This window comes from Haliaeetus leucocephalus, unplaced genomic scaffold (assembly GCF_000737465.1).
Source record: "Haliaeetus leucocephalus isolate CR32 unplaced genomic scaffold, Haliaeetus_leucocephalus-4.0 Scaffold140, whole genome shotgun sequence".
Taxonomy (NCBI): domain Eukaryota; kingdom Metazoa; phylum Chordata; class Aves; order Accipitriformes; family Accipitridae; genus Haliaeetus; species Haliaeetus leucocephalus.
Window position 1 is genome coordinate 1,693,088 of NW_010972576.1, and position 25,019 is coordinate 1,718,106.

At 36.5% G+C, this 25,019-nt stretch overlaps 2 protein-coding genes across 2 annotated transcripts in view; one reads left to right on the top strand and one right to left on the bottom strand.

The window, feature by feature from the left end:
* The window catches only part of MARCH1 (membrane-associated ring finger (C3HC4) 1, E3 ubiquitin protein ligase), a 101,001-nt gene extending 93,637 nt beyond the window's left edge, over window positions 1-7,364 (top strand). The window contains exons 5-6 of the mRNA XM_010586077.1: window positions 2,834-2,981; window positions 6,988-7,364. Coding sequence (XP_010584379.1) covers window positions 2,834-2,981; window positions 6,988-7,289 — 450 coding nt within the window. The 3' untranslated portion in view covers window positions 7,290-7,364. The remainder of the gene's footprint in view (window positions 1-2,833; window positions 2,982-6,987) is intronic.
* TMA16 (translation machinery associated 16 homolog (S. cerevisiae)) overlaps window positions 7,270-25,019 on the bottom strand; it is a 29,052-nt gene continuing 11,302 nt past the window's right edge. The window contains exons 6-10 of the mRNA XM_010586076.1: window positions 19,778-19,820; window positions 17,997-18,178; window positions 13,747-13,818; window positions 13,212-13,329; window positions 7,270-7,349 (exon numbers count right to left, since the gene is read on the bottom strand). Coding sequence (XP_010584378.1) covers window positions 18,040-18,178; window positions 19,778-19,820 — 182 coding nt within the window. The 3' untranslated portion in view covers window positions 7,270-7,349; window positions 13,212-13,329; window positions 13,747-13,818; window positions 17,997-18,039. The remainder of the gene's footprint in view (window positions 7,350-13,211; window positions 13,330-13,746; window positions 13,819-17,996; window positions 18,179-19,777; window positions 19,821-25,019) is intronic.

The following is a 25,019-nucleotide window of genomic DNA, read 5'->3' on the forward strand; positions in this document are numbered from 1 at the left end:
GCAGCTGTGGGAGATGCTAAGAGCTGTAAAATGCTCCCAAGTACTCTGATCCCTCCGCATCTGTGTGAGCAGGAGTCTCTCCTTGGTCCTTGCTCCTTTCTTTTATCCCAACTGGGAGTACGAGGTGCTCTGCACAGTCTTCCAGTTCCATAACCACCCCTGCCTTGGTGGCCTCTCCTGGTCTCCTGCCAGCCAGCTTATTTCTGTTGTGGTAACGCACGTGTGGATAGAATAGACACACAGGCATGCTGTCTTGTGGGAGAAGAGGGGCCAGAGGGAGGAAGCGGAGTCTGGTAGGCCTTGGCTTGCTTTCTGGCTGGATTTGATCGTGGGACGTTAGCAAAAAAGGCCTGCTTTAGCTCATTCGTGCTAGCTCCCTCTCCTGATACACCTTTCTTGTAAATCTCAGCAGAAGCCTGTGATCTTGTTCCTTTATTTACCTGTCCTGCCTGTTGGTCATTTGGTTTTGTCTTTTTTTTTTTTTCCACCTACAAAATGTTTATATTTAGAGCAATGGGACCAGCATTCTTTAAAATTCCATACGAAAAAGCTTTATTCAACTGGGCATTCAGATCAGTGCTCTAAGGCTTTTGTGTATGTTACAGAGAGTAAAAAGGCTATAATGAGACTGCAGGTATATGTGACAATGAAAATTTAGCACAGAATCTTCTCTCCAGTAGACCAGAAAGTCTAGCATCAGAGTTAAGATGACAGAAAATTTCTGTTTAAGAACACAATTCATTCTTCTTTATGTTCAACGTTGATCTCTCACAAAGCATTCACAGGTAAGTGAAGGGTTAAGGTAAAATCCTTTCTTCCATCTGGACAAAGCCAACTTTTTCTTTGGAAAGAAAGCCTGTTGCAAAGCTTGAATTGAATTTTCACTGCAAAAAGGATGAAAGTCTTCAGGTCAAATGCCATGTAACCTGGTGACTGTAATGCTATGATAAGACTGTGATGATAATGCCACAGTCTGTCTGGTCTGAGCACTGAGTACTACCTACATGAACTACAATGAATATAAGGTTCTGGTTTGGTTTATTACTTTTTTTTAATGTCTTCCATTTTTCCAGCCTGTCATACAAAACCCAGCATGCTTCGTTTTCACTCCTAAGTAGATGTATCAGAAACTGAAATGAGGTATCAGCTGGTAAATAAACTACTAGTTCTGTCACTTTGTATATTACTCAGGAAATATTTCAGTTCTTCTGAACAGTTATTTAAGCCTTGCGTTCGTACAGTTCTGGCAAGGGCTAGAAAATGCTCCAGAGATTTTGAGGCAACAGATCTGAAACGTGCAAGCTTTAACTGCCACTAAAGACTGAAATTCGTTTGGCCCAGTATGTACTGCTCTAAAACTAATGGCAGGAAAAAGCATTTCTGAGAGTTAGCCCTCCTGGTGACATTGCGCTGACATTCCTCAGCTTTTACTGCAGTTGTGCTCCTCTGAAATGTGACCAGACAGCAAATAGCGTTCAGACTAGAAAAGAATGGCCATATTGGTTTAGGTTAAAGTCTAAGCATCTAGCTCAGATGCCATCTCCAACACTAGCCATAAGCAATTTAGGGAAATTTGTTATTTCCGAAAACCAAATTAAAAAAACCCAAACAAACAGCCAACCAAAAAAAAAACCCAAACAAGGAAAACAAAGCCAAAATCATACCTTCAAAGTAAATTTATACCCCCTCAGTGCTCTTAAGTGGCCAGGGGTTTTGATCCAGCCTTAGCACCTGGAAACTATCAGGAGCCGCAGCCCGAGTGTATTAAATTTAGGTCGGAGTAAGCGGAGGGGGAGCTTTGCTGTTGCGGTGGTCGGTGCTGTGGCTTGGATGCTGATGCACCGTACAGTCTTGCGTTAGCACGACTGCAGCGAGGTGGCACTGCCGTATTGTGGTTTGTACTTGTTTCATTCATCAGATGCTAGCAACCGACCCCGAGATTATTCATCGGAACCGAGGCATTTTGCTTTTAAATGTCATATTCTTTCATCTGTTTTTAAAGGCAAGCATTTTAGTAGAGATGGGTTTTATTTTAAAGAAGTGCTGAAAAAAATGATGTCTTCACAAGCAAGATAGATTAAAAAAAAAAATGCCTCAAGAGTTGCATTGTTCAAATGCAGAGAATAGCCTATTTCATCCTAAAATAGCCTTCACTTAAGATAGGATTTAGTGCCATAATTCACAAATATATGATGGATTTAGTGCAGTAATTCACAAATATATGATGGATTTAGTGCAGTAATTCACAAACATGTGCCTGGAAGATCCTTCTTGTGTTACTGAGGCTGTTTGTCTGCTATCACGTACGATCATTTCCACATAACCATCTTTACAATTTTATTGAATTTAATCCTCAATGCAGTTGCATTTCTTATGCTTTTATTTTATGGGAAGACTGTTGCACAGTTGCATTCCTCTAATATTAAGCAACTGAGAATAGCTGAGAATAATTTAAGTATTACAAGCTAATGTTTGGGTTTTTTCTTCTCTCACTATCAGAAATGTGCATCAGGTAAAGTTAAAATAAATATTCAGCTTTTTACCTCTCTATTAACGTTATGGCTGTATTGCAAAATAACTTTAGATGTCATTCGCAAGCAGACAGAAACAGAACAGAACTTCATTCCTCTGAATCTGTGAAAATGAGATCATTATGAATTTTACGGTGACAATGCACATAACTACTGTGATGTGTATTATCAAAATGAAAGGATTTGTTTATTTTATTAATTACTGCTTGGGTTTTGGGGGTAGAAAGAACCAGAATGGCCTAATCAGTTTATTGTAAAATTTTACAAGTCTGATTTTTTTTTATTGCATTTTTAAATTACAGTGGGAGAAACTACAGATGACAACAAGTGAGAGGAGGAAAATAGTTTGTTCGGTCACATTCCACATAATTGCAATTACCTGTGTTGTTTGGTCCCTGTATGTTTTAATTGATAGAACCGCTGAGGAAATTAAACAAGGCAATGATAACGGTAAGTATCTTTTACCTTCTTCAATCTTGTTGATAATGCAATGGGTGGCTTTGAAAGGCAGCTATGTAACCAGTCACATTCTCTTCTGAAATAACAGCTCACTGATACACAGCTACATCAAATGCTTTAATGCAGAAGTAATGAATGCATCAGTATTAACAGCTTATGTTATGCCCCTGCAGAGAGACCTCTACTTAGTATAATCATTACAACAGCTTAACCAGCCTGCTGGTTCTTCCTAGGTTAATCTCCCATTATCTAGACATTTCTAAAGCTCAAAAAAAAAAAAAAAAAAAAATTAGCCAAATTTAAACAGCTCAGCGCAAGTTCAGGTCATAAAATAGCAATTACCCACTTGAACCTCGATATCCTGTAAAACATGATAGAGCCCTTTCATCCACAAACTTCCTAACAGACACTTCCAAGAGACCGTGTTCCAGTTGTGTTAGTCCTTCATGTGGGACTTAAGTAGCATGGAAAGCTATTCCTGCATCCTCTTGAATAGAATTTCACTGTGAATGTCCATGGTCCAGCTGTGTTTATTGTGAGGGTGGTCAAACACTGGAACAAACTGGTCATGGAGTCTCCATCTGTGGAGATACTGAAAACCCAACTGGACATGTGTAACAAAATGCATGTTTAACATAAGTAGGCTTCTTTTTGGACTATACTTACCGTATGTGGAAGCTATATTCCAAACTGACCTACTGTTTTCCATTTCAAATCTAAGTCTATTTGGTCTCAAATTTAGTCTTCAATATGACCATGATGATGAAGAGGATAAAAAGCTTTTGAGTTTTGATCTGAATTGACTTTAAGCACAGTAGAGGGACAAAGGTCTCTAGCTTTGTGCTATACTCTGAAGTTAACATGGAAAACAAAACAGGTGGAGCTTTGTGCCTTGCTAGTTAGATAAATATTTGATGATACACCTGATGCTTGCCTTTCTTGCCTATGAGAGGAAAATAAGTAACAAGCCTCAGTAAGTCACAGACGAATGTATACTACAAAGTCTTGTTTTGCATTCTTTCTAAACGGGTAATCCTGTGTTTCATCTCAAAAGAACTGGCCCTGAGGACAGGACTAGGAATGGCTTTGAACTTCTGAGTACAACTACATCACCCTACTCATTAAAAAGGGGAAAGGCATTTCTGTGGATTAGCTGAATTTACACAACAAAACAGCTGACATGAATTTTTGTTGTTATATAGATTACATAAGAATCACCTTAATTAATCCTGGTAGGCTCAAAAAGTATTTAAAATTTGTATAGAATTCAGTGTTTGCCAAATGTAATGGATGATTCTCCACACTAAAAAATGGACAAAGACATGCCTTGGAGCTGCTTACAACATACAAAAATACGCATTCGTGAAGAGAACTCTTTTGCCCCAAAATTTGCTTGTTTGGGGGGGTACTTTTACAAAATCAAATGTGCATCAGCGTTTTGGGGGGGGCATGGGAAGAGACATACACGTAGTTTGCTTTTCTCTCCACTGTCTCTGTTTAAATGGGAAATGCTGGGAAAAAGACAGTGAACACTGGAGGAAAAACACTTTATAAACATATTTTGAGGAGGAGAAAAATGGAAAGCCCTGAATAATACTAGTACCGTTTGTTAATATTGTGTAAGTTTAAAAATCCCTTTTTAAAACATATCTCTCAAAATATTTAAAGTTTGGGGTTTTTTTTCTCCTTATGAAAGCATATGATACAAATAAATAAAATTTTAAACCTCTTAATTGGTAAACTTGTCACTGGTCTATAGAAAGGACAATTTAAAATATATTTAAAATATTCTAGAATTTATATGGCACCAGTGGTAGGGAATCAATTTTCACATAAATTTGCTCTGCTTTGAAGAAACAGGTCTAGGCTTAGCTGAGCTTTGTCTCTCCTAATAAATCTCGTCTGTGAAAATATGGCAATCCTGGAATATACTGAAAGGCACAAAATTCACTGTGCCATACCAGTTAAGCAAAAAACAATGCTTCCTGTATTGCCATGGAAGAAGCAGCAGCACATCTTTACTGCTAAGAGGTGGAAGAAACTCTGAAGGAACGCTGAGCCATTTATTCAGCCTCTTTCTTCTGAGCTCAGCGCTCCAGCTGTGCCTTGCTGGTTCTAAGTGTCATTACCCACTGATAGGGCTTAGTCAGATGCAAACCATACTGTTTTCATAATTAAGAGCAAGAAAGAGATGGTGATTTTTAAAAACAGTTATTAAAGGGAAAAAAAAAAAAAAAAGAAAAAACACATCACTGGATATGACGCCTTTTTGTTACTTCCTTTTGTTCCAGGCATGCAAACATTTGTGAATGAATTTAACAATATAACAGGATTTGTCCCTGGCAAGTTCAACTAACCAGAAAAATAGTGGTTAGGGAGATACGAAGTGATGTATGTGGTCTTTGTATGCTTTCATTTTGCTGCAAATTAAAAAAAAATAATAAATTGGATAGCACCATTGCTTAATATATTGTGACCATTTCTAAGTACTACTAAACAGTTACCAGGACAGGGAAGACAACAGCTACTTCAAACATTTTGTGTGCTTGTGCAATAATTAATATTCTTTTTGTCTCTATTTGTTTATTTAATTAAAAACCCAGTTCCTATGTGTTTAACAGTAAAGAGGATACCTAGATTCATGAGACTTACACAGCTGGCTAAAAGTAAAGACTTGCTTTTGAGGAGTCCAGGTTACCAGGTCTACGAGTCGAGACTGGCTCCTCACTGAAGCTCTTCTGCTAAGTTCCAAAGGAATGCAGATTGCTTTCCTGCCTGTGGCAAAAATTTCTTCCTTGGGTAAAACTCACAAATATCACCAAGTTGTGATACATCACCAGTGGCTGAATACAGCATCTGGAAGGCACTGGAAGGCTCACTCAGTGAGCAAAACGTTATTCAAAGACCTTCCATATAGGACCAATAAACCTATTCAGATTGTTCAGACTGACAGCTTAAGCATTGATACAGAGGTCTGACTCTTGTGTATAGCATTTAATTGTTAAATGTGATGCGGCGATGTGTAATGGGAAGGCTGGTAACTGTTCCTTTATGTTAGGCTACTGAATGGTTGAAAAAAGCAGATGTAGCAGTATGAATTAACAAGGAGAAGGCTGTTCTTAATACAACATTAATTTATTGTGTTAAAATCTTAAAACAACATTTAGGCCAAAGCAAATAATTTTAACATTATTCATATCATAATCAAGTTAAAATGCTCTCATCTCTAGCTATGTGTTAGCAGCCATATATTTTTCTGTAAATGTGATTGATCAATGCAATGAAAAAAAGTAAGAACAGATACACCAAAAACTGTAAAATTACTTTTTTAGTACATAGGAATGTAAGTTCTGCTTTTTGATACAGGTGTGTTCAGGGGGTTTGCACAGACAGCAGGAAAAAGAGACCAATGAAGGCAGGTGATACAGGAGATGAGAGCCCTTTCCACTAGCTTTTCTTACTATAGTGTGGCTTCAGGATGAAGCTAGGACCAGGTAATAATATTGTAAATGTTGGTGTTCAGGTGCCCTAAACAGCGTCATGCTTCTAGCACAATTAAAAAACCCAGTTGTTCTTGAAGATGTGCGTATTTCTAGGTATGCAGTTATCTCAGTTTTGGTACCTGTATTTTTGCTTAAGCAAGCTATTGAATATGGGGATATTATTGAAGACCAGTAAAATGTTTTGGGTTTCACTGTATCAAGCATTATGCTTCCTTTGTGAGAGTGGCCTTCCATTTCTTATTTGGCCAAATTGTGGTGAAGTCAGTTCACGAAATTGTGGTGAAGTCAGAAGTGGGAGGCAGATGTAGTTTCTTGGCTGGCCTATGGGATAGGAAATTGCTGCTGTTTTCTACTTGAGCCACAACTGCCCCAATAGTATGTACATACCTGAGAATTCTTAGCGAGTGGCTTCTTTTCAAAGTATTCTACTGAAACTCAGTACTTGATATTCAATGTATAACAATGGTAATAAATATAAATGTTTTATTTCAAAGGTGTCCTTGAATGGCCATTTTGGACAAAACTCGTTGTGGTGGCCATTGGATTCACAGGGGGCCTGGTCTTCATGTACGTGCAGTGTAAGGTTTATGTTCAGCTGTGGCGCAGGTTGAAAGCCTACAACAGAGTGATCTTTGTTCAGAACTGCCCAGACACCGCCAAAAAACTGGAAGAGAAGAACTCTTCGTGCACTCAGACCTCGGATGTCAAGGATGCAGTGGTGGTGCCAGTAGCACAGACAGGTACAAACTCTCAGCCGGCAACTGAAGAAACGACATCTGAGGTCATGCCAGTTTGACAGAGCCAGCATTGTTTCTTCCTTGCAGAATAAGGCATAGTGTTTTCTACACTACAAATGCTAAAAGAGAGTAGAAATGACTGTGCATTTTTTTCAGTTAAACAAAAAACCACACAAAAAACAAAACCCTACAAGGAAAACGGATCCAGCAAAGCAACTTGTTACTGTATGGAATGTGACCGTTCGTGAAGTAGTTTCTCAACTAGTCAGCAAGTGTAGTGAAAGTGGAAGTGTAGAAAGTGCAATAGAGAACAGGTTTAACAGACAATGCCAAACCAAGGTGACAAGAGTACTTTTTTTTTTTTTTTTTAAATTGGATGGCTGGGAAAGTAGAAACAGACCTGATATAATAATTTTGTTTACAGAAAACACCCCCCTTTCATCTGTTTACTACTAAAAGTTGTATCTGCTATTTAATGATACACTTCTAAAGGGTACCAATCAAGTTATATGCATTAACTGAATCAAAGTGTAAAGAGCGAGCTGTATCACAGCACTCACTCTCTAAGCCTCATATGGTAACACACATTCACGTGACTGCAGTGGAGCCTGAATGTTTGGGCAGCTGTGTCAACTAAGGATATTTGAAACATTTGAAGGGTAGCATTGTTTTTAAATATGCCTGAATTTTTGAAAAGTAAGCAATTCCAACCAGTATAAACTCATGTCTCCATAAGCAACAGATTTTTTTAAGCATAGCTGTCAGCAAAATAAGTACAGGAAGGAGAGAATGTGTAGATATGCATTTAGAAGAGCAGCTCAGCTGTTTATTTTACTTTGTAAGAGTGAATTAGACACAAACTGGATACACAAAGTTTTGAGGCAGAACTATAAATGAAAAAAATGCAGTTTACTGCAGAATCACACAAAAGTAAATTGCATATTACTAAAGGTCTGAAAAAGGATGATACATAGGGAAGATGGAAGCCATATTTTGTTTTAAGATTCATGATACAGAAAGGTAGATGTAAGAGAATATACCTACATATCTTAAGAGAACATTAGTTTTTATCTCCTTGTTCTGAAAAGTTAGTTTTATCTTTCTGACTGAAAAAATAAATCAATGGTTTCCCTCTGTACAGGTAAACTTGAGGTGTTAGAGATTCAACAGTTCAGTTGTTAACTTCGTGTTTTGAGCATTCTCATATAAAAATGAAGTGTGAATAGCATTAAAGGGTGCAATAGATAAATGAATGTAGATATAATACTGTGTCCAACAGGGTGAATTATACATAAAGAACCAATTTTGTGATTCAGTTCTCATACCTGTGATGTTTACCATCAGGACACAACAGCAGGTATTGACTTGGAATAGTTATGTACTGGCATGGACAAGTCTGGGGCCTGAATGTAATGTATACTTAAAAAAAAAAAAAAAAAGTTAAAATTTCTTTTTTGATCTTGTATTTAGGTAAAGGAGGAAAAGCAAACAAGCAAATAAAGAACCAAAGTAAAGAGGATAGGAGAGCACAGGTTGATTCAAAGGGGGGGAAATCTGCCACAATTACAAGTGAACTAGACTTCTACAGAAGCCTTGCAGTTTCTAATGGTAAATTTCCTCTTCACACACTCAAATATCTACAGTTAAATAACAGAATCATCCTGTTCTTGCAAATATCCAGGGTGCTAGGCCTAAGACGTATTGGAGTTTATATATTAGGCATTCCTTTGTGAATGTGTTTACTGGCTTAAGGATCAGGGAATACTGGAAGTAGCAGTATTAGCAAGAAATGTGTCTTTTATCAGATCATTATGTTCTTTTGTATTGGAATTGCTCATGTAATTTGGCTGTGACTAAGTGATTGTCATCTGGCTAGACAAGACACAAAATCTTGGTGCTTGAACAGGCCCTAAATACATATAATATTTGCTCTCAGTTACTCCAGGTGAGTTGGATTAATGTTTAAGTTTTTTCACATAATGACACACACTTTTCATATAAAATAACTTTCCAATTATACAATTGTGAATTGGAATTGTAGCAGCTTCTCATTTGAAATGACATATAAGATAACCAAATCATTTCTCTGTTTATCATTGTGGAGATTTCAGAAGGTCTTCAGAAAACGATGACAGTACTAAGGAATGCCTCATAACTGTACATGTTTAAGACAGTCTGCAAGGGCATGGTTTTCAAAAAGTGTAAATCTACTTGCTAAAAAGCAAACCTCATGACATCTGAAGTTAAGACACTTAAAATTACTAGCTGCATCTAAACATTTGGAATGATGTTTACAATAAAACCTGATGAATCATAGCAAAACTGACTGACAAGGAACATTATTATGGAAGATAATTAAGAGCTTTCTGAAATCATCAGGAAGTTTCTTACTAAGTGACAGTAGCCCTGCTTCTTTAGCCAGTTTGTTCTTTGCCCTGCTGTAGCATCATGACCCCATTGAAAGTACTTTATCCCCTATTTTGACAGTTTACTGGAGACTAATTCACATTTTTTTCTTGAGCAAGTATAAAATTCAACTCAAAGAAAAAAATACGTGAGGCTTCCAAAAGCAGATTTGTAACATCCAACAAGATTACTGTACATTTTTAAAAATACACTGAAGAGTTGGCAACAGAACAGACAACTTGCAAAATTTTATACTAACAACTTCAAAACACTATTCTGGCACTCACCTCAACTACAGGTACAACTGAGCTTACAGTTACTTAAATATAAGAATGGAGAAGGACTTGAGTTAAAATTCCTCCTCTCCCTTTGAAATATTAATTTGGATGGCAGGAAAAGGAGCAAAATGGGACACTGTCTGCTGAGACAGACAATGAGACAAGTCAGTAGCAAGAGAGATTACAGCAGGCTTGAAGCAGTCCTTAAACTTTTAAAGCATTACAGTATTAGCCCGTGCATCCCTTTCTCTTCTTAGGTGCACTAGATATTCTAGAGCTTTCAGGGATTTCATGCAGCATTGGAATTTGTTTCTGAAGCAGGGTGCAACCTCTTCAACAGGGCAAGAAGCTGTTCACACCAACATGCATTGGACACAGGTCTGCACGAATAAGGAAGGTGCACTAAGACAGACACTAGACAGCTGCTTATCAACCAATGTTTTTTCATTCCCATACAAAGCACAATTTTCTGTATCAATTTAATAAGCACAGGGTTCTATCCTGCAAAAACAGTATACTGAAAGTTTTAAGGTACATTCTAAGACTTTTTAATGAAAATGATGTATCAAAGATCTGTATCAAACTGCCTAGGTAGCCACAGTGCACCTCAAATACACTGATGGTGGGATTTAGCCTGGCTAAGCCCACAAAGGCAGAAGCTCTGAGCTGCCATTACCAAGAAGAGCTTAATCTGCATTCTTGTTTAAGCAAAGTTTTAATGACAGTAGGTAGAAGTAATCTGGTGTCAGATCAGATCTGGAATTTTAAACAAGATACTCCTCATCTGTGAACATGCACGTTTCTTTTCCTGTTTTAAGTTATAAGCATTATAAAGTTTATTTCAAACTGGCATAAACATACCACTTTTGACTATCATTAGCATTATGAAGATTCTCAAATAGTCCAACTGTGCCATTCAAACACTGCTCTATCTGAAAGCAGTGTTTATTTTTGTTGTGTAGAAAAAACAGTAATTCCCCATCACCAGAACAAACCATCTATAATTTCTAATAATGCAATGAAACTTACTCTATAATGGAAATATTTTACTGTGTATAATATTTGGAACTACAAGTTTGTGTTACTTGTTTAACTCCCTCTCTTTTGCAAACGAAAAATTGTATGTTTTTGTGGGTGAATGTGTACTGAAGGACAGAAGGCAAGAGAAACAAAAGTAATATATCTGCTTATTGTTGTGAAAAAAATGTATTTGTATTAAACAAATAACCCAGATTAGTATTCTACATTTGTCACTTTGTTATGTAGAGCATCACATGCTGAACATGAATCAGCAAGACCACAGGCTAGCAAGAAATGTGAACAATATACTCAGCTGTGTACTTAATATTGACAAACCTGCTAGCTCAGAATGGCTAGTTTTGGATACCACACCTTGGCAGAATGCTCAGGAAAACACCTCACACTACAAAAACACTTGAAAAGAACTATGGTTATTTTAACTTGCAGAAAGGAAGACTGTGAACAGGCTTCAACTCCATAAAGAACTCTCAGAAAGCAACTGGGTTACCATCCGTACCAAAATGGACAACTAGTACTGGGTTTCAACTGCAGGAGGATAGGAGAAAGAAAACTTCCTAAAGGGAGCAGTGCTTTGGAATGAACTGTTTGTTATATGTGATTGTGGAATGTCCAATGTTAGAAAGCTTTAAAGATGGGTTGGACAGTTAAAGGGTTTAAAGCTAATCCCACCTTAGAGTGTCAGAATGGATCATGTTCCCCTTTTTTTTTTTTTTAGACTCCTACTTGGTGAGATTTTCTCTCCTTTTCCAAAAACTCTAAAGATAAATGCTTCGTTTAATGAAAAGAAATATTATACTTGCATTAAAAAACAATCTGTGTACTTTGTCAGGTGTAAAACCAAAGAAAGTATCCTATCTTGATAAATACACAGCATTCCAACCAAACTACAAATTTAGTTTTCTGAAGAGAGTTGTATCCACCTACCCCCTATCTTTCTCCTAGCTTGTCAGCTGGGGAGAGAGTGGGCTAAATTTCAAAACCTCACAGTTCTAGCTGGAATAAGTCATCATATGGCTGGTGACTGCTAAGAATATACGTTCAAAACACAGAAGTAGTGTTCTAACAAATTTCATTCCCTCCATGCAAGGCCAACAGATTGTTCATTTTGTTAAAGCTGCCCTAACTAGCTCACTGTGTACATCAAAGATGGATTCACAAATCCCTGCAAGATATAATACATTAGAAATAGTATAACCAAAGAAATTCTAGTGATAAAGATACATTCATTTCCATTTATTAGCATATGGAAAAATAAATAGAGCCAAATTTGGTTTTAGAATTAAGAGAATAGAGGTACAGGTCACTATGCCTTTTTGCTTTGCACACAAGAGTTTGAATCTCTTAATGAAAGGTACTGTTAGAACACAAACACACATTTCTGTTCAGTTTGCTCTCAGTATACAAATAAAGCAAACATGCTATGCAGTACTTACTCACCCCTTTCCCCCCTAATAAAATATTAAGGCTGTTCTGCATGAGCTTTATCTAAAAGTAAAAAAAAATGTCAGTTAACAACTCGCCAAAAGTACTTTGAATGGTGTACCACATTTCCACTGCCTATGACATGGAGCTCAGAAAATAACCTTGGATAAATTTTACACCATGGTTGAGAACAGAATGATTCCACTCTGGTGGAGGGCAGGGGCCCTGGGACAAACTTGTCCTTCTATTACTTGCAAATACTTACAACTGTTACTAACTGAATCACAGATTTTTTTTTTATTTATTTTTTTTAAACAGCTCAAAGGTAATATATATGAAAATACAATAACCAGCACTATTCCAAACCAAACAAAAACCAAAGGCAACAGGTTACAGTAATTTTTAAGTTTGTTAACTAAATTAGGTCTTACTTTAACAATAGATAACTTCTCTTGAAAGCCACATGGGAAACTGCCCAGCCTGTATGACACAAAGGATAACTTTTTATTTCTTTAGGGTTGTCAAGTTCAATAAATGGTGTGTTACTTCTTTTTCTTCAGAACTACCACGTAGTTGCAATGCCTTTAGACCTTGTGCAATTTATAATTTGAAGAAATAATGCTATAATGAAGCATGGATCATTACATCTGTGTATGCATATGTCTGGGAACATGGTAAACAACATGCTCTATAAAATTTAATAATGGTTCAGAAGCAGCATAGAGGTGAAAAGTAAAGTAGCAAGATTTACATGGGTTATATTAAAATAAACTCAGAAAAGAACAACAAACCAACAAAATCTTAATGGCTCTCAGAAGCAAGACTACTACTTACAGGAGCCCTGAAAAATGCAGTCAAAAGAACAAATCAGTCTAGAAGAAAGTTCAGGCAAAGGCTATAGTGAATCTTCAAGTGCCACTTTACTTCTAGGTTTGCTAGTACATTTTGAGAGCTGAGGAAAAAGAAGAGTATTTCATTTAAAAAGTATGGGTAAGAATTTTTGGCCAACCATGAATATGAGCTGACATTAGTAGAATGTTGTACTTTAGAAAATGCTTCTGTTTTTAGAGTAATGCTGGCATTTTGGTCTAATAACTTAGTCTGAAGTTTAGTTTTATTTTTCATTTGTAACAGGTAACTAGTTACATATTAAACTCTTCCTTTTAAGAAAATGGGGCAGTATTTGCAATACAAGCAGTTAAGGCTTAGGGAGCTTGACTACAGGACCACTACGGTAAGTCTCCCACCATCAGCTTATTTTTAGAGTTTCATTACAGGAACTCTGCACAGAATCTTGCTAGCTGTATTTAAGGCAACAGCTTAAATTGCAGTGCATAAATCACAACACCTTATTAGCAAAGTTTCTTACCTTCGTAAAACTTACTTCTTTTGGGGAAGAAAGTCTAGAAGTCAATTATAATGAATTTTACTCTTGAAAGAGCTAAAAGACAGATGTATGATGTATGCATTGTATCATGCCAAGACTGACCAAACAAGCCAATCTGACATACTTCTGTAGTGCAGGCATTCCTTTGCCCTGTACTAGAAGACTAAGCCTGGAGGATTCCTTAAGTGGAGAATTTTTTCTGCTGAGGAAAAACAATAATGTCCTTTTTTACTACTCTTTCCTATCTACCCGGTGTCTAGCAAAAAAAGTTTTAAAAGTTACACTCCAACATACACAGTTTTGGATCCCAGACTGTCCTCACATATGGCAGCATTACAGAGATGAGTAAATACATTACAGCAATCAAAGACCAAAAAAAAAAAAAACAAAAAAACCCCCACACATAAGATACTCTGTAAGTATATTCTTGAACTACTAAGGAATGGCTCAGAAAATGGTTCATATATGTTGCCTTTTTGACTTGTTGCATCCCACTGCACATACGGGAGTTCGATAGGATCGACACATACTTTGGTAGAGGAAGAAAGGAAAAAACAATACTGAGGCCAAGTACTTCACTGTATGCTTGTTTGTCCACATCACAAATGTTGGAAGTCTCACCCCTTTAGAACCAACTTTGTGGAGCAGATTGAAAAGCCATGGTGAACAGTTCCACTAATTCAGTCATATTTGTTTCCTAACCTAAAGAACTCTAAATTAATTAATCCACTGCATGCAACCATCCATGAGAAGGACAGTGTTTTCATTTGGGGTTGGTTTGTTTGGGTTTTTTTAACTCAACATTTGCTTTGCTACATGAAAAAAAAAAAAATCATACTGCTACTGGAATTAAAGTCAGCTGGTTCTTTCCAGCTGAGACCAGGAATAGAATAAGTTCCAGAATCAGAGCACAACAACTCATCTGCTACTGAAAGTTTGAATTTAATTCAACCAGTTCCTTAGAGAAGTCTTAGCTCTCCAAGGCTGGCTGGAGTAAAAGTATACTTAGTAAGTATACTGCAAAGTACAGTGTAACAAATTGGAAAGTACATTAACCCCACCCCCCCACTCGCAAAGTTCTCATATAAAAGTGGCTTTCCATGTCAAAATGTTACTTTTTTGTTTGAAGTTTTGTATGTTTAATATAAGCCCTGATAATTAAAGAAACTTGAGTTTTAACTATTACAACCTTGCAGTTAAAAACTAAAAAACACAGGGACATTATGAAGCAATATCTAACAAGTTAAAAATGAAAGAAATCTTCCATAAAATTGATCTTTAACCAGAAAAAAACCCCTGTCAATTACAGAGAACTATAATAGAGGATGTAACATTAAAGTTTGTAATCCTTAGTTACAAATGAACAGAATTTCAAGGTATTCTCTACAGCAAGTTTGTAAGAACAGAGAACATCACATAGATATTCCCCATTCCCGCTGTTAACAGCAGCTGCTTTCTAGTTTTAAAGAAACAGAACTCCTGAGAGCATTCATCCTTTTTTTACACCATAGGAAAGAAACTCATCAACATACAAAACCCCAATAGCTGGCTTTAAAGCACAAGCATAATTGGATTCTGAAACTGACAGAAGAGATTCCACTATCTTGTCTCAGTAACACGTGAGGCAAAAGATGCTCTCTACATCCCCCGCACTCTGGACTTCTCAGCACAAAAACTCTGAGCACAGTTAAAAATAAATAAATACGTAAATAGCTTTGGTGGTTTTTTTTTTTGTTCTTTCCCATTGCCACATTAGTATTCTGCCACAAAATTAATCTGGTAAATTGGTCTTGCACATCATCAACGTAAACCTAGATTACTTTTCAATTCAAATATGAATACTTGACAGCTACATATGATTTTTTTCTGGTAATTCAATGTAAAAAGTCTGCACAGAGAAACTGGGTTTTTTCATTACTTATGCAGTAGGTCAAGATGACAGTTTAAAAGCCAGCTAAACAAGCAGTGAATAAGTGGACTTCAAGGGAAAAAAAATCTACAAACTCAAAGTCCAATTTGTAAACATGTTCTTGAAGTGTGAATAACAAATGTTAAAAAAGAAATCACTTCAAATATTTGACTATCACAGCCACAGAAGTAATAATTACTTTTTTATAATGCCTTATTACCAAATTGTTTCAAGCAAAATAGAACATCTCATTCTTCATAACTTTGCATGACCATCTTTTTTAAAGCATTCACCAGGATGTCAGCCTAATATACTGTCATTACTGTGACACCTTCTAGTTACCTTATTGCTCATTTTCCTTCTGTATTTTACCCAATGTAATGGGAAAGTGACTTTTTCTGCAATGTTTCTACTTAAAATTTCAAAGCACATCAGATATTGTATACAAGCAAAAATTTAAGGTGAATCTTCTGAAAGGCAAAATCTGTCAAAGCACTGAACACATACACAGCTTTAGTTCAGACCAATTACCCTGGCTCAGCTTCCACCAGAGTTTAACATCTAAAGTTTTATACATCAAAAAAAGCTGGATTCCACCACACAGCTCAATTTAACAAAGTTAAAAAAAAATAACAAAGGCCTGCTCTGAACTTAAACACACTTCATTTCTAAACACAAACACAAAGCAGTGAAGTGACAACCTAGAGATACAGCTGGTATCAGAGGATAAGACTAGCCAGGTTTAAGACTTGCAGTCCACCTGACAATGCATTAGATCACCCACACATGCCTTAGGTCTGTTAAATTTATTCAGGTTTCTTCTTCAGATTAAGGAGGACAATGGTTAAGTCTATATTACCTAAGTAGATTGGTTTCCTAAAACATGAAAGGATAGCACAAGCCTGTTTTGTAAAGAGTGAATAACTTAATATAGATGTTAACAGAATAACACTCATCAGTAACACTTACTGCACAGCTAGGAAAATACACACCTGGATATCTGTAAAAGAAATCTGGGAAACCCACATTACTATCATGACAAAGCCGTGTTGTTTAACACACAGAACTGTACTGGGGATCAAGTACTAGAAAGATCATCCACCAGGAATAGTTATTTCCACATAATTAACAGGTATCTGAACTGTGACTGCTGCAATGTGTACAGACAATACATCTGAACTGTGACTTCTGTGCCCAGACAATCTAATCTGCACTAACAGAGATGTCCTACTTAATGCCTGCTGTGAAATTATACCTGGCTTTGCCCTTGCCCTTTTTTTCCCCTCTTTTTTTTTTTTTTATTTTACACTATTAAAAGTGAGTATCTGCTAAGAACCTTCCTGAAAGACACATTTAAAGGCATCTAAAGAGCTGTTTCATAAAGCAAGCCTGCTATTTAAAAGTCCTAAGCAACTTAATTTTAAAATGCACAGCTTTCTCAACAGAGGGGTCAGCAAAAAAACATATGGAGAAAAGATGTATTTAGGAACAGACTGTAGGGACTTCAATTGGCTTCTGATCTGACTTCTTCAATACAGAGTGGTGAGGACAGTGTAATTTGAGAGAATTCTCTTGACAAAACATAAAATACTCAGTATTCTATTTTGAAGTCTTTCCAGCACTCTATGTTCCTGACACAGATTCTCAGACAAGGGAAGGTACAAGAGAAGAGTTCTTCATGATTAACTGATGCTCCATGTATCTCATCTTCTGCATATACATTTCCACGAAATGCGAGAGCATTTCTTACACCCAAGGTGAGTGTTCCCTGCCACACAGTACAGGATTTTGGGAGACGAGGCATATCACTGCTCTCCACAAAACTGTGTACACCTAGAGACATCCCAGCCATCACCACAAGAGACGGACAGAAGTTGCCACTAACTGGCCCCACTGTCTACCAGGGTACCTGCTGTTTATATACTAAATGACATAAATTCTTGCCAGTACCAGGAAAAGGTAAGGATTTCCCACCACAAAATATTTCTAACAGGTGTCTGAACCCTGACTGCTCTATGACCAGGGAAGAGATACCCAACTAGTCAGGATTTCAAGATATAAACTACAATTGCTTTGTCAACTCAGGAGCCTGCATCCTAAAGAGAAGGTACCATATGAGAAGTAAGGACACAATTAAGATTTTAAGTATTTATTAATATTCAAAATTTTTTATCTAATAATATACAGCTTTACCCAACAATATACTGTTTACTCTTTACCAGAGGTACACAGTGAGCTCATAAAAAATGCAGCTAGCAAAGCCTTTGCAAATATAGTTAGAATTTATTCTTGTTTCCAGTGATAATTAGAATAGGTTTCTTACAATTCCCTTCAGCTGTGTTAGCTCCTGAATCAGCTGGTGCTCATTAGACCACCTCTTCTGCTTTATTCAATTCTTCTTTAGCTTCCACATCTGCCACCTCAGGGTGACTGCAAGCAGCATCCCTAGCTGAGAGCTTTTTCATTTTGATGTTTGGTAGTTTCCTCAGATCACCATCCCATTCTCTTAAAGAAAAGAAGTAATAAAAAAAAATTACCAATAGAAACAGCAAGAAGGAATGGCAGAGTTAATTCACCTTTCCTCAGAAGATGCTAACTCAATTGAGGATACTTTTCTAAATTATACTATCAGTCCCACTGCAGTATGAATAAGCACCAACGTTTTCACCTGATCTTGTACACTACAGCAGCTGTAATTACTCTGTGAAGAATTAAGTACTTTCAGATTTGACATTCTGAACAAAAAATATACGATTCCCTTTATTCTCATAGACTATTTGTATACTTTAGGCCACCTGGCTTTAGGTTTGACACACAAAACTCCCAGTCTTGTAAGCAATGGAAAAGCAGTTTGGAAGAGTTTCTTCATCTGGATGCTCAATTTGCAGAGCTAATACCACATGTACATGAAGTCCTTCATTATGATTTATGGTAACTGTTAACATCTTGTATGACTGACTTCAAGGGGACACAAAATGTTAGTAAACATTTATTCACATAAGTATATTATTTCAAAAGGCTGCATTGAAGGAGGAAGGGTTCATTTAAATATCGCAAGTCAAATCCTGTACTCAATTAATAGAATGCTTTCTTGATTATAGTAAGTGCACTTCATGGATGATTTTCTCAAGGGCAAAGACAATATTTGCCAATTATAAGATAGACACGTTTTGCTCTACCGAGGTAAGAAAACAACAACACTTCCATCAGGTGTCCCAGTAGCGGAAGTCAATTGTGTTTTTATAAACACAGCAGCCAGAGGCCTGTCTCTTCTTCGAGATTTCTGGCTTTATTCCAACATCCTGTAAGCATGACTTCTGGCTACGTACCACCCCTAGGGGTTAGTGATGTATCTATCATTCCTTGGAACATAATCATTCCTAAGTATCTTTTTTTTTTTTCCTTTAAAGTATCTCATTTGATAGAGCTGTCAGCAAGAGTGTTCATTCAATCCATTACCAAGGCATATTGGCTTGCTGGCCCAGATGAGCTAGCAGCAAGTTTCATAGCTCCCAGATCTTTTAACTGGATGCAAGTCATCAATTCACTTAAGATTTTCAACTAGTATATACACAAACACTACTGTACTACACCGAGAGCTGGATCTTAGAAAACATGAGTAAGAACTTAGTGCTGGTTTAGTTATTTAGTGATAAGTTTTGACTATAAGTAACCCATCTCGTTTCAGGTTAAGAAACAGTGTAACTCCATTTATCAATAAATCTGTCTTGAGCCTTAAATGCTAACAGTAAATGCTAATACTTTTTGTGTAAATCAGTGAAGAGCCAAGGTGAGAATTTTAGGTAGAGAGAAATATTCTCTAAGAATATCGAAAAAAAAAGATACTTAAGTTACAGAAATGGAATTCTAACTGTTGAAGCTTTCTAACGCTTCCAATGTTTTAATTATTAACTGTCACTAGCATTCAGCTTGTAACAGCTAAGAAATGCCGAAATAACAACACCATACCTAGTCTTTTTCCAAAAACAAATTCTTTGACAGTTTTGCCTAAATTCTTTTTTAAGAAAAAAGACATACAACATGTCAAATTCAGAAACACTGTTTTGCATAAACAGATTAGTAGTGATAATAAAATTAACTTACCTGAAAAATTTAAGATGCTTTCTGTTCATAATGTCTGGGATTTCTAATGGGAATGAAATTGAATTCTATTAGATGTGTTACATTATTCAAGTGAGTCTCATTTCAAGGAAAGACATGTGAGCTAAAGGGTTGAACCTATTTCAGAGCTTAAAAGACCAAGAAAATGAGAATGAGGATTTGTATTTGAAAATTTCCAGAGCAATATATAAACAGGAAGATCTCTCACTGCTAAAGAAAAGGAAGTGCACTTACACCTATGAACTGTTTCAGAATTCAAATGCACCAGTTACTGAAAATCCAATCCTGACAAATAATCAAGAGGGTGCTTCATTTTCTCTAAACTGACACATCCAAGAAATAGCAAAATTTTAAGCACTTAAAGTTTCCCTTTAAAAAAAGCTCAGTGAAGAAACTAGGCAAATAATTAATTATTTGTTTTAAAAGCATAACTAACATCTTCAACCAAGATCAAGGTCTAGTTATGCTAGTTTTTAACAAACATTCACTCGCCCACGTAATAAAGTGACAATTCTGGTCTGCAGAACTTACTATAAATATGCACAACAGATAAAAGGTAAAAAAAGAAAGTTTAGTTTCGAAGCTGACCTAAATATACAGGCCTCACTCTAAGTTAATGAGTACTAAGTGCTCCATAAGTATTTTGAAATGTTTTTGGAAAAAAATTTGGTGAAGTTATTTAACAATTTTGCCACCGCCAAAGCAGCAAAGATCAATTCAGTGCCAAATCTTGGTTTGTCACAGAACCTCCCCCCTCCAGAATGCCTGCTTTCTCGTGACGCTGGTGAGCCCTGGATGACAGGCTAGATAAAACTGTTAGAATATTCTCTTTGGAAAAAGTCCTATGTAAGTTAATAAAAGCCATTAAACACTTTCCACGGTGGTTTTTTTCAACCAAAAAAAGCAATTGAAAGGGCTTCATTTGAAAGTCTTCTCACTGCTTACATGTGTGTTTGCAGTATGTTACACAATACAAACCACAGAGCTGCCAGATTAGGAACAGAACTAGAAACTCTAATCCCATGTGTGTAGAAATAAAGTAACTATACCGCACAGTAACTGATTTTTTAAATTATGGTGGAAAGCTACCGTAGCACTGCATTTTCAGATTAATAACACTTGTCTTACTGAGAAGTATCTCCTTAGCATGCACCAGTGTTGTGATTTTTGCTGCTATTTGTGAACTAATAAATTTGCTTAAAAAATGTTAAGTCACAGGAGCATGTTTTTCTGAACTAAAGATGGAAAAAATGGAAGACAGAGAAATATGGCACAGGAGTTAGTGGAAGAGAAATGAAGACAGTATTTTGGGGAGCAGATATTGTCTGGCATTTCTAAGATGAAGTATTCAGCCACTTGTGTGTTATAGTGATGCAGCAGTGAAGAAATTTCAGTAAGCATTTTTTCATGTTTCTGGCCCTTTAAGATAATTTTATTTCTGTATCTTTCTTCTGAGGAAGAACAAACAGCATGTTAGGTCTCAAACTTTGTCACAAAGATGTTAGTGCTTAACACCACTTCATAACAAGGAAAAAGACAAAGTGACTGAGCTTAATTTATAACACAGAACTTGCGTAAAATACTGTAAAGTCAGCACCTTTCCAACTGTTTGGATGGAGCAGCACTGGACCAAATTACATCAAAGTTCTTATGGGCATCAGAATTAAAATGCTTCTGTCAACTGTAGGTCTAACCGATCCTGCCTCTGTGCACAAACTTAAACTGGAGGGGTTCTAAAGTGTAACTAGAGAAAAAGGCGATAGAGGAGCCAATCCTGGTGTTGGAGTGCCCTTCCACAGCTGTATCCCACAGCACTATTTTTTAACCGAATGCTCTGTGACAGTCTGCTGAGGCATTTTCTTCCAGAAGTATGCTGTTAATAAAAATATTATTGTTCTTCATAGCAGCAACCATTTCTCTCTCCCAAAGCAAAGATTTGCCCAAGAGATTTACCTAAATCTCACAAGGACTGAAATGTCACTGCTCTGTCAGCACTCTGCACAGAATATAGGCTGCATATATATCACATCCATTAGAACTGTCATACAGAGAAACACCCAAGTCAGGTCAAAGGATGATATTGCAGCCTGAATTTAAAAAAGGAAAAGGATGTTAGGAACTGTAGATGCTCTTTAGACAAAGAACCATTCAGTTACACAATAATGATCATTACAGAAAACAGCAGCTAACGAACAGTACAGTAGTTACACTAGTAGATACATGTGAATGATACAACTTTCATCTGAATTAAATCAATTTCCTTATGACCTGAAGTTTCAAAAATTAACTAATAAAACTGGTGTGTTTAGCTTTAAAGGCCATTTTCCCCAAGATTAACATTACGCTTCAGAGAGAACATGCAAGGTAATTAGAAGCAAATTATCAAAAATGTATGATGTTCAGATGAAATAATTACAATGCTTTTCAACTGAAAGCATGCTAACTCTGAGTTCCAAGGACATATCCTGTAAATATCTAGGATTCCCTTTCAATAGCTTTGCTATAAACATGTGAGACCAGATTAAAAAAACCAAACACACACAAAGGACAACATCAGAAAGAAAACTGCAGTAAAATTAATGTCGATATATTTAAGGAGTAAGGAAGTGACAAGAAGCTGCTACCAAAACTCAACAACCTCATAGATAGACTGAATATTGCCTGTATAGGTACTGTTTTTTAAAAAAAGACTAAAATTTACTATGCTTTTGGACATCTACCACTTTTGTAAACAGCCAGTAAAGAAGAATTAATTTTTCATTTACATATATCTGAGATGATATATATATATATATGGCATCAAATTTTAGGAGATTTTCCTAAATGTAAATAAATACGTGTCATGTAGTCTCTCCATACCAAATGCACATGCATACAAGAAATAACTGAGTTCAAGAATAGAAGGAAAAAAAACCCAACAAATACTAAGTCAGTTTTAAAAGCTCCACTCACTACAGCTTCCAGGGATAATGAGCTAGAGCATAAAAGCAGTTTCCAGCTGATGTCCATTTATCCCCAATCTCTAATTACAGTATTTAGCAGCAACTATTTTCTCTGAATGAATACTGTCCTAGACAGAGAGCAAAACCTGCAGCAGCTGTGATAACAAATAATGAATGATTTGAGAGTGTATTTAATATGTGAAGTTGCACCATGCTCTCTGAATGCTTTACTTACTAATACTATAATAACCTCAAATTTTGCTTACAATTTTTCTGTATTTTTATGTTGTGCTTGTGCATCTGACATCTTTCTATTTAGTCCTATTGCTTTTCTCTGTCAGCTTTCTGCAAAGCAGTAAGGAAAAAAGGAAGAACTAAAATTTAAAAGCAAAACCAAAGAGGAGATTTTCTACAACTGAGCTATTTGGTGACTTTCATAGTACCTATTTTCCTATGACTTTTTTTACCCCCCTCTAAGAAATCAAAGATTACGCATGAAGTCATACAGATATTCCTGAATTCCTCTGCCACTGCAGGTTGTGAAAGTACTAAGTAACACTGGCAAAATTTTCAAGCCATTCATTTTCTTTATTGGTACAATATAAATCAGGGGAAAGGGGAATATGACACACAACCCAAGCCCTGCTGTGCTTTGTATCCTGACCACAGAACAATGTATATTTTTCACGTCTTCCATGACATACTTTCACTGGTAGAAGGACTGATTGCATCTGAATACTACTTTACCATTAAAGCCAAGTTCATCACTCAACCCCAACATACTTACTTGTTAAAGCAAAATACATAAATTTCACTACTATTTTGTACTTGACTCTCCTCAGAACAACTCTTTACTTTTTGCACTTTCATTATCCCTTTGTCTTTCTCCCTTATTTCACCAGATTACTGCTGCTTCTCTTCAGCCTAGTTCCAGCTATCAAATTTTCAGTCTCTCTCTCACATGTAGCTTGCATCTGTGTACTACCTCTAAACCCAGAAAATACTTTCAAAAAGAGTTTAAGTGTTTCTTCTTAAAGAAGACTATACACCTTACTAGGCAATTTTCAGCTCTAATGTTTGTGTTGTGGTTTTCACACATGACTGTTCCTCAGAAGATTTCACTAGATAATCTGCTGGCATAGATGGCTACCCCAAAGGAAGATAAATGGTAATAAAAAAATCAACGAGAGTATCTGGCATTATGATTTTACTCAAACTTATGATAATTGCCAAGGTGAAAGTTTAAAAACGCAAAGTGCTTTCAACTAGGCTCTTATCTACAAGATTTTTAATTTTAAATCTTTGGAGTTTTTGTGGTTTTTTGATTATTAAGATGTTAAATGTTAGGGCCTTCACACACACAGAGCACTTACACTCCCTCCACCATCATCTCCAGTAAGTCAAAAGAAAGGAGTATAACTCCTCTGCCTGACAAGAACAAGAGGAAAATGTGTTTTTCTACTTGTGGGTTATCATTTATACCTGTAGAATAGAGCCTGTAGAGTAGATGTGTCACAATAGCCCCGGATTTCTTCCTGGAATATCAAAATTTTAACAGGAAAACTCCAGAAATACTCAAATTTTGGAAATACATCAGTACTACAATTTCTGCTGCAACCATTCTCCCACATGAAACACATCTCAACCTTAGTGGAATGAAAGGACTCTTTCTGAAGATGTTTTAGCCTCATGAGTTTGGAGGCTTTGGTTCTCTTTAAGTTCATGAACCCTAAAGCCCACTCTCTCATGATATGAAGCTCGCTGAAGTTCCTCATGACACTGGTCCACCTCGGCAGAAAGGGGCAAATCAGGCCACAAGTTTATCCCCAACAGCAAGTTTGTATATTATCGAAAGAATGTTAGAGAAAGCTGTGTATAAAGGCTTCATTGGCACAAGTCCACATAACGAAGCCCAGATAAAAAAAGTAAATAATTTGTAGAGAAAGTGATGCTGGTTATTCCCCACATGAGCAAACAAAGTCTTCATGCTAATGCATGTTAAAACACGCACACACACTCAAAAGCACTTTTAAAATAAAAAATACTCTGTATATAATGAAGGTCCAAGCAAGCTGCTGAACAGAATTTGTATTTGAGACAGATGCATTAAATCTCACTTTAGTTTCAAAAATATGTTATATATGCCTGCACTAAAGAGGCAGTACTAGCAAAGATACACAAAGGCAAAGCAGTAAAGCAGAAATATATGAGTCAGATCTCCAACATCTTTTTTCTCCCCTTCTTCACCCTGCCCCTCCTCCCAAACTCCTCTGCAAGGCATA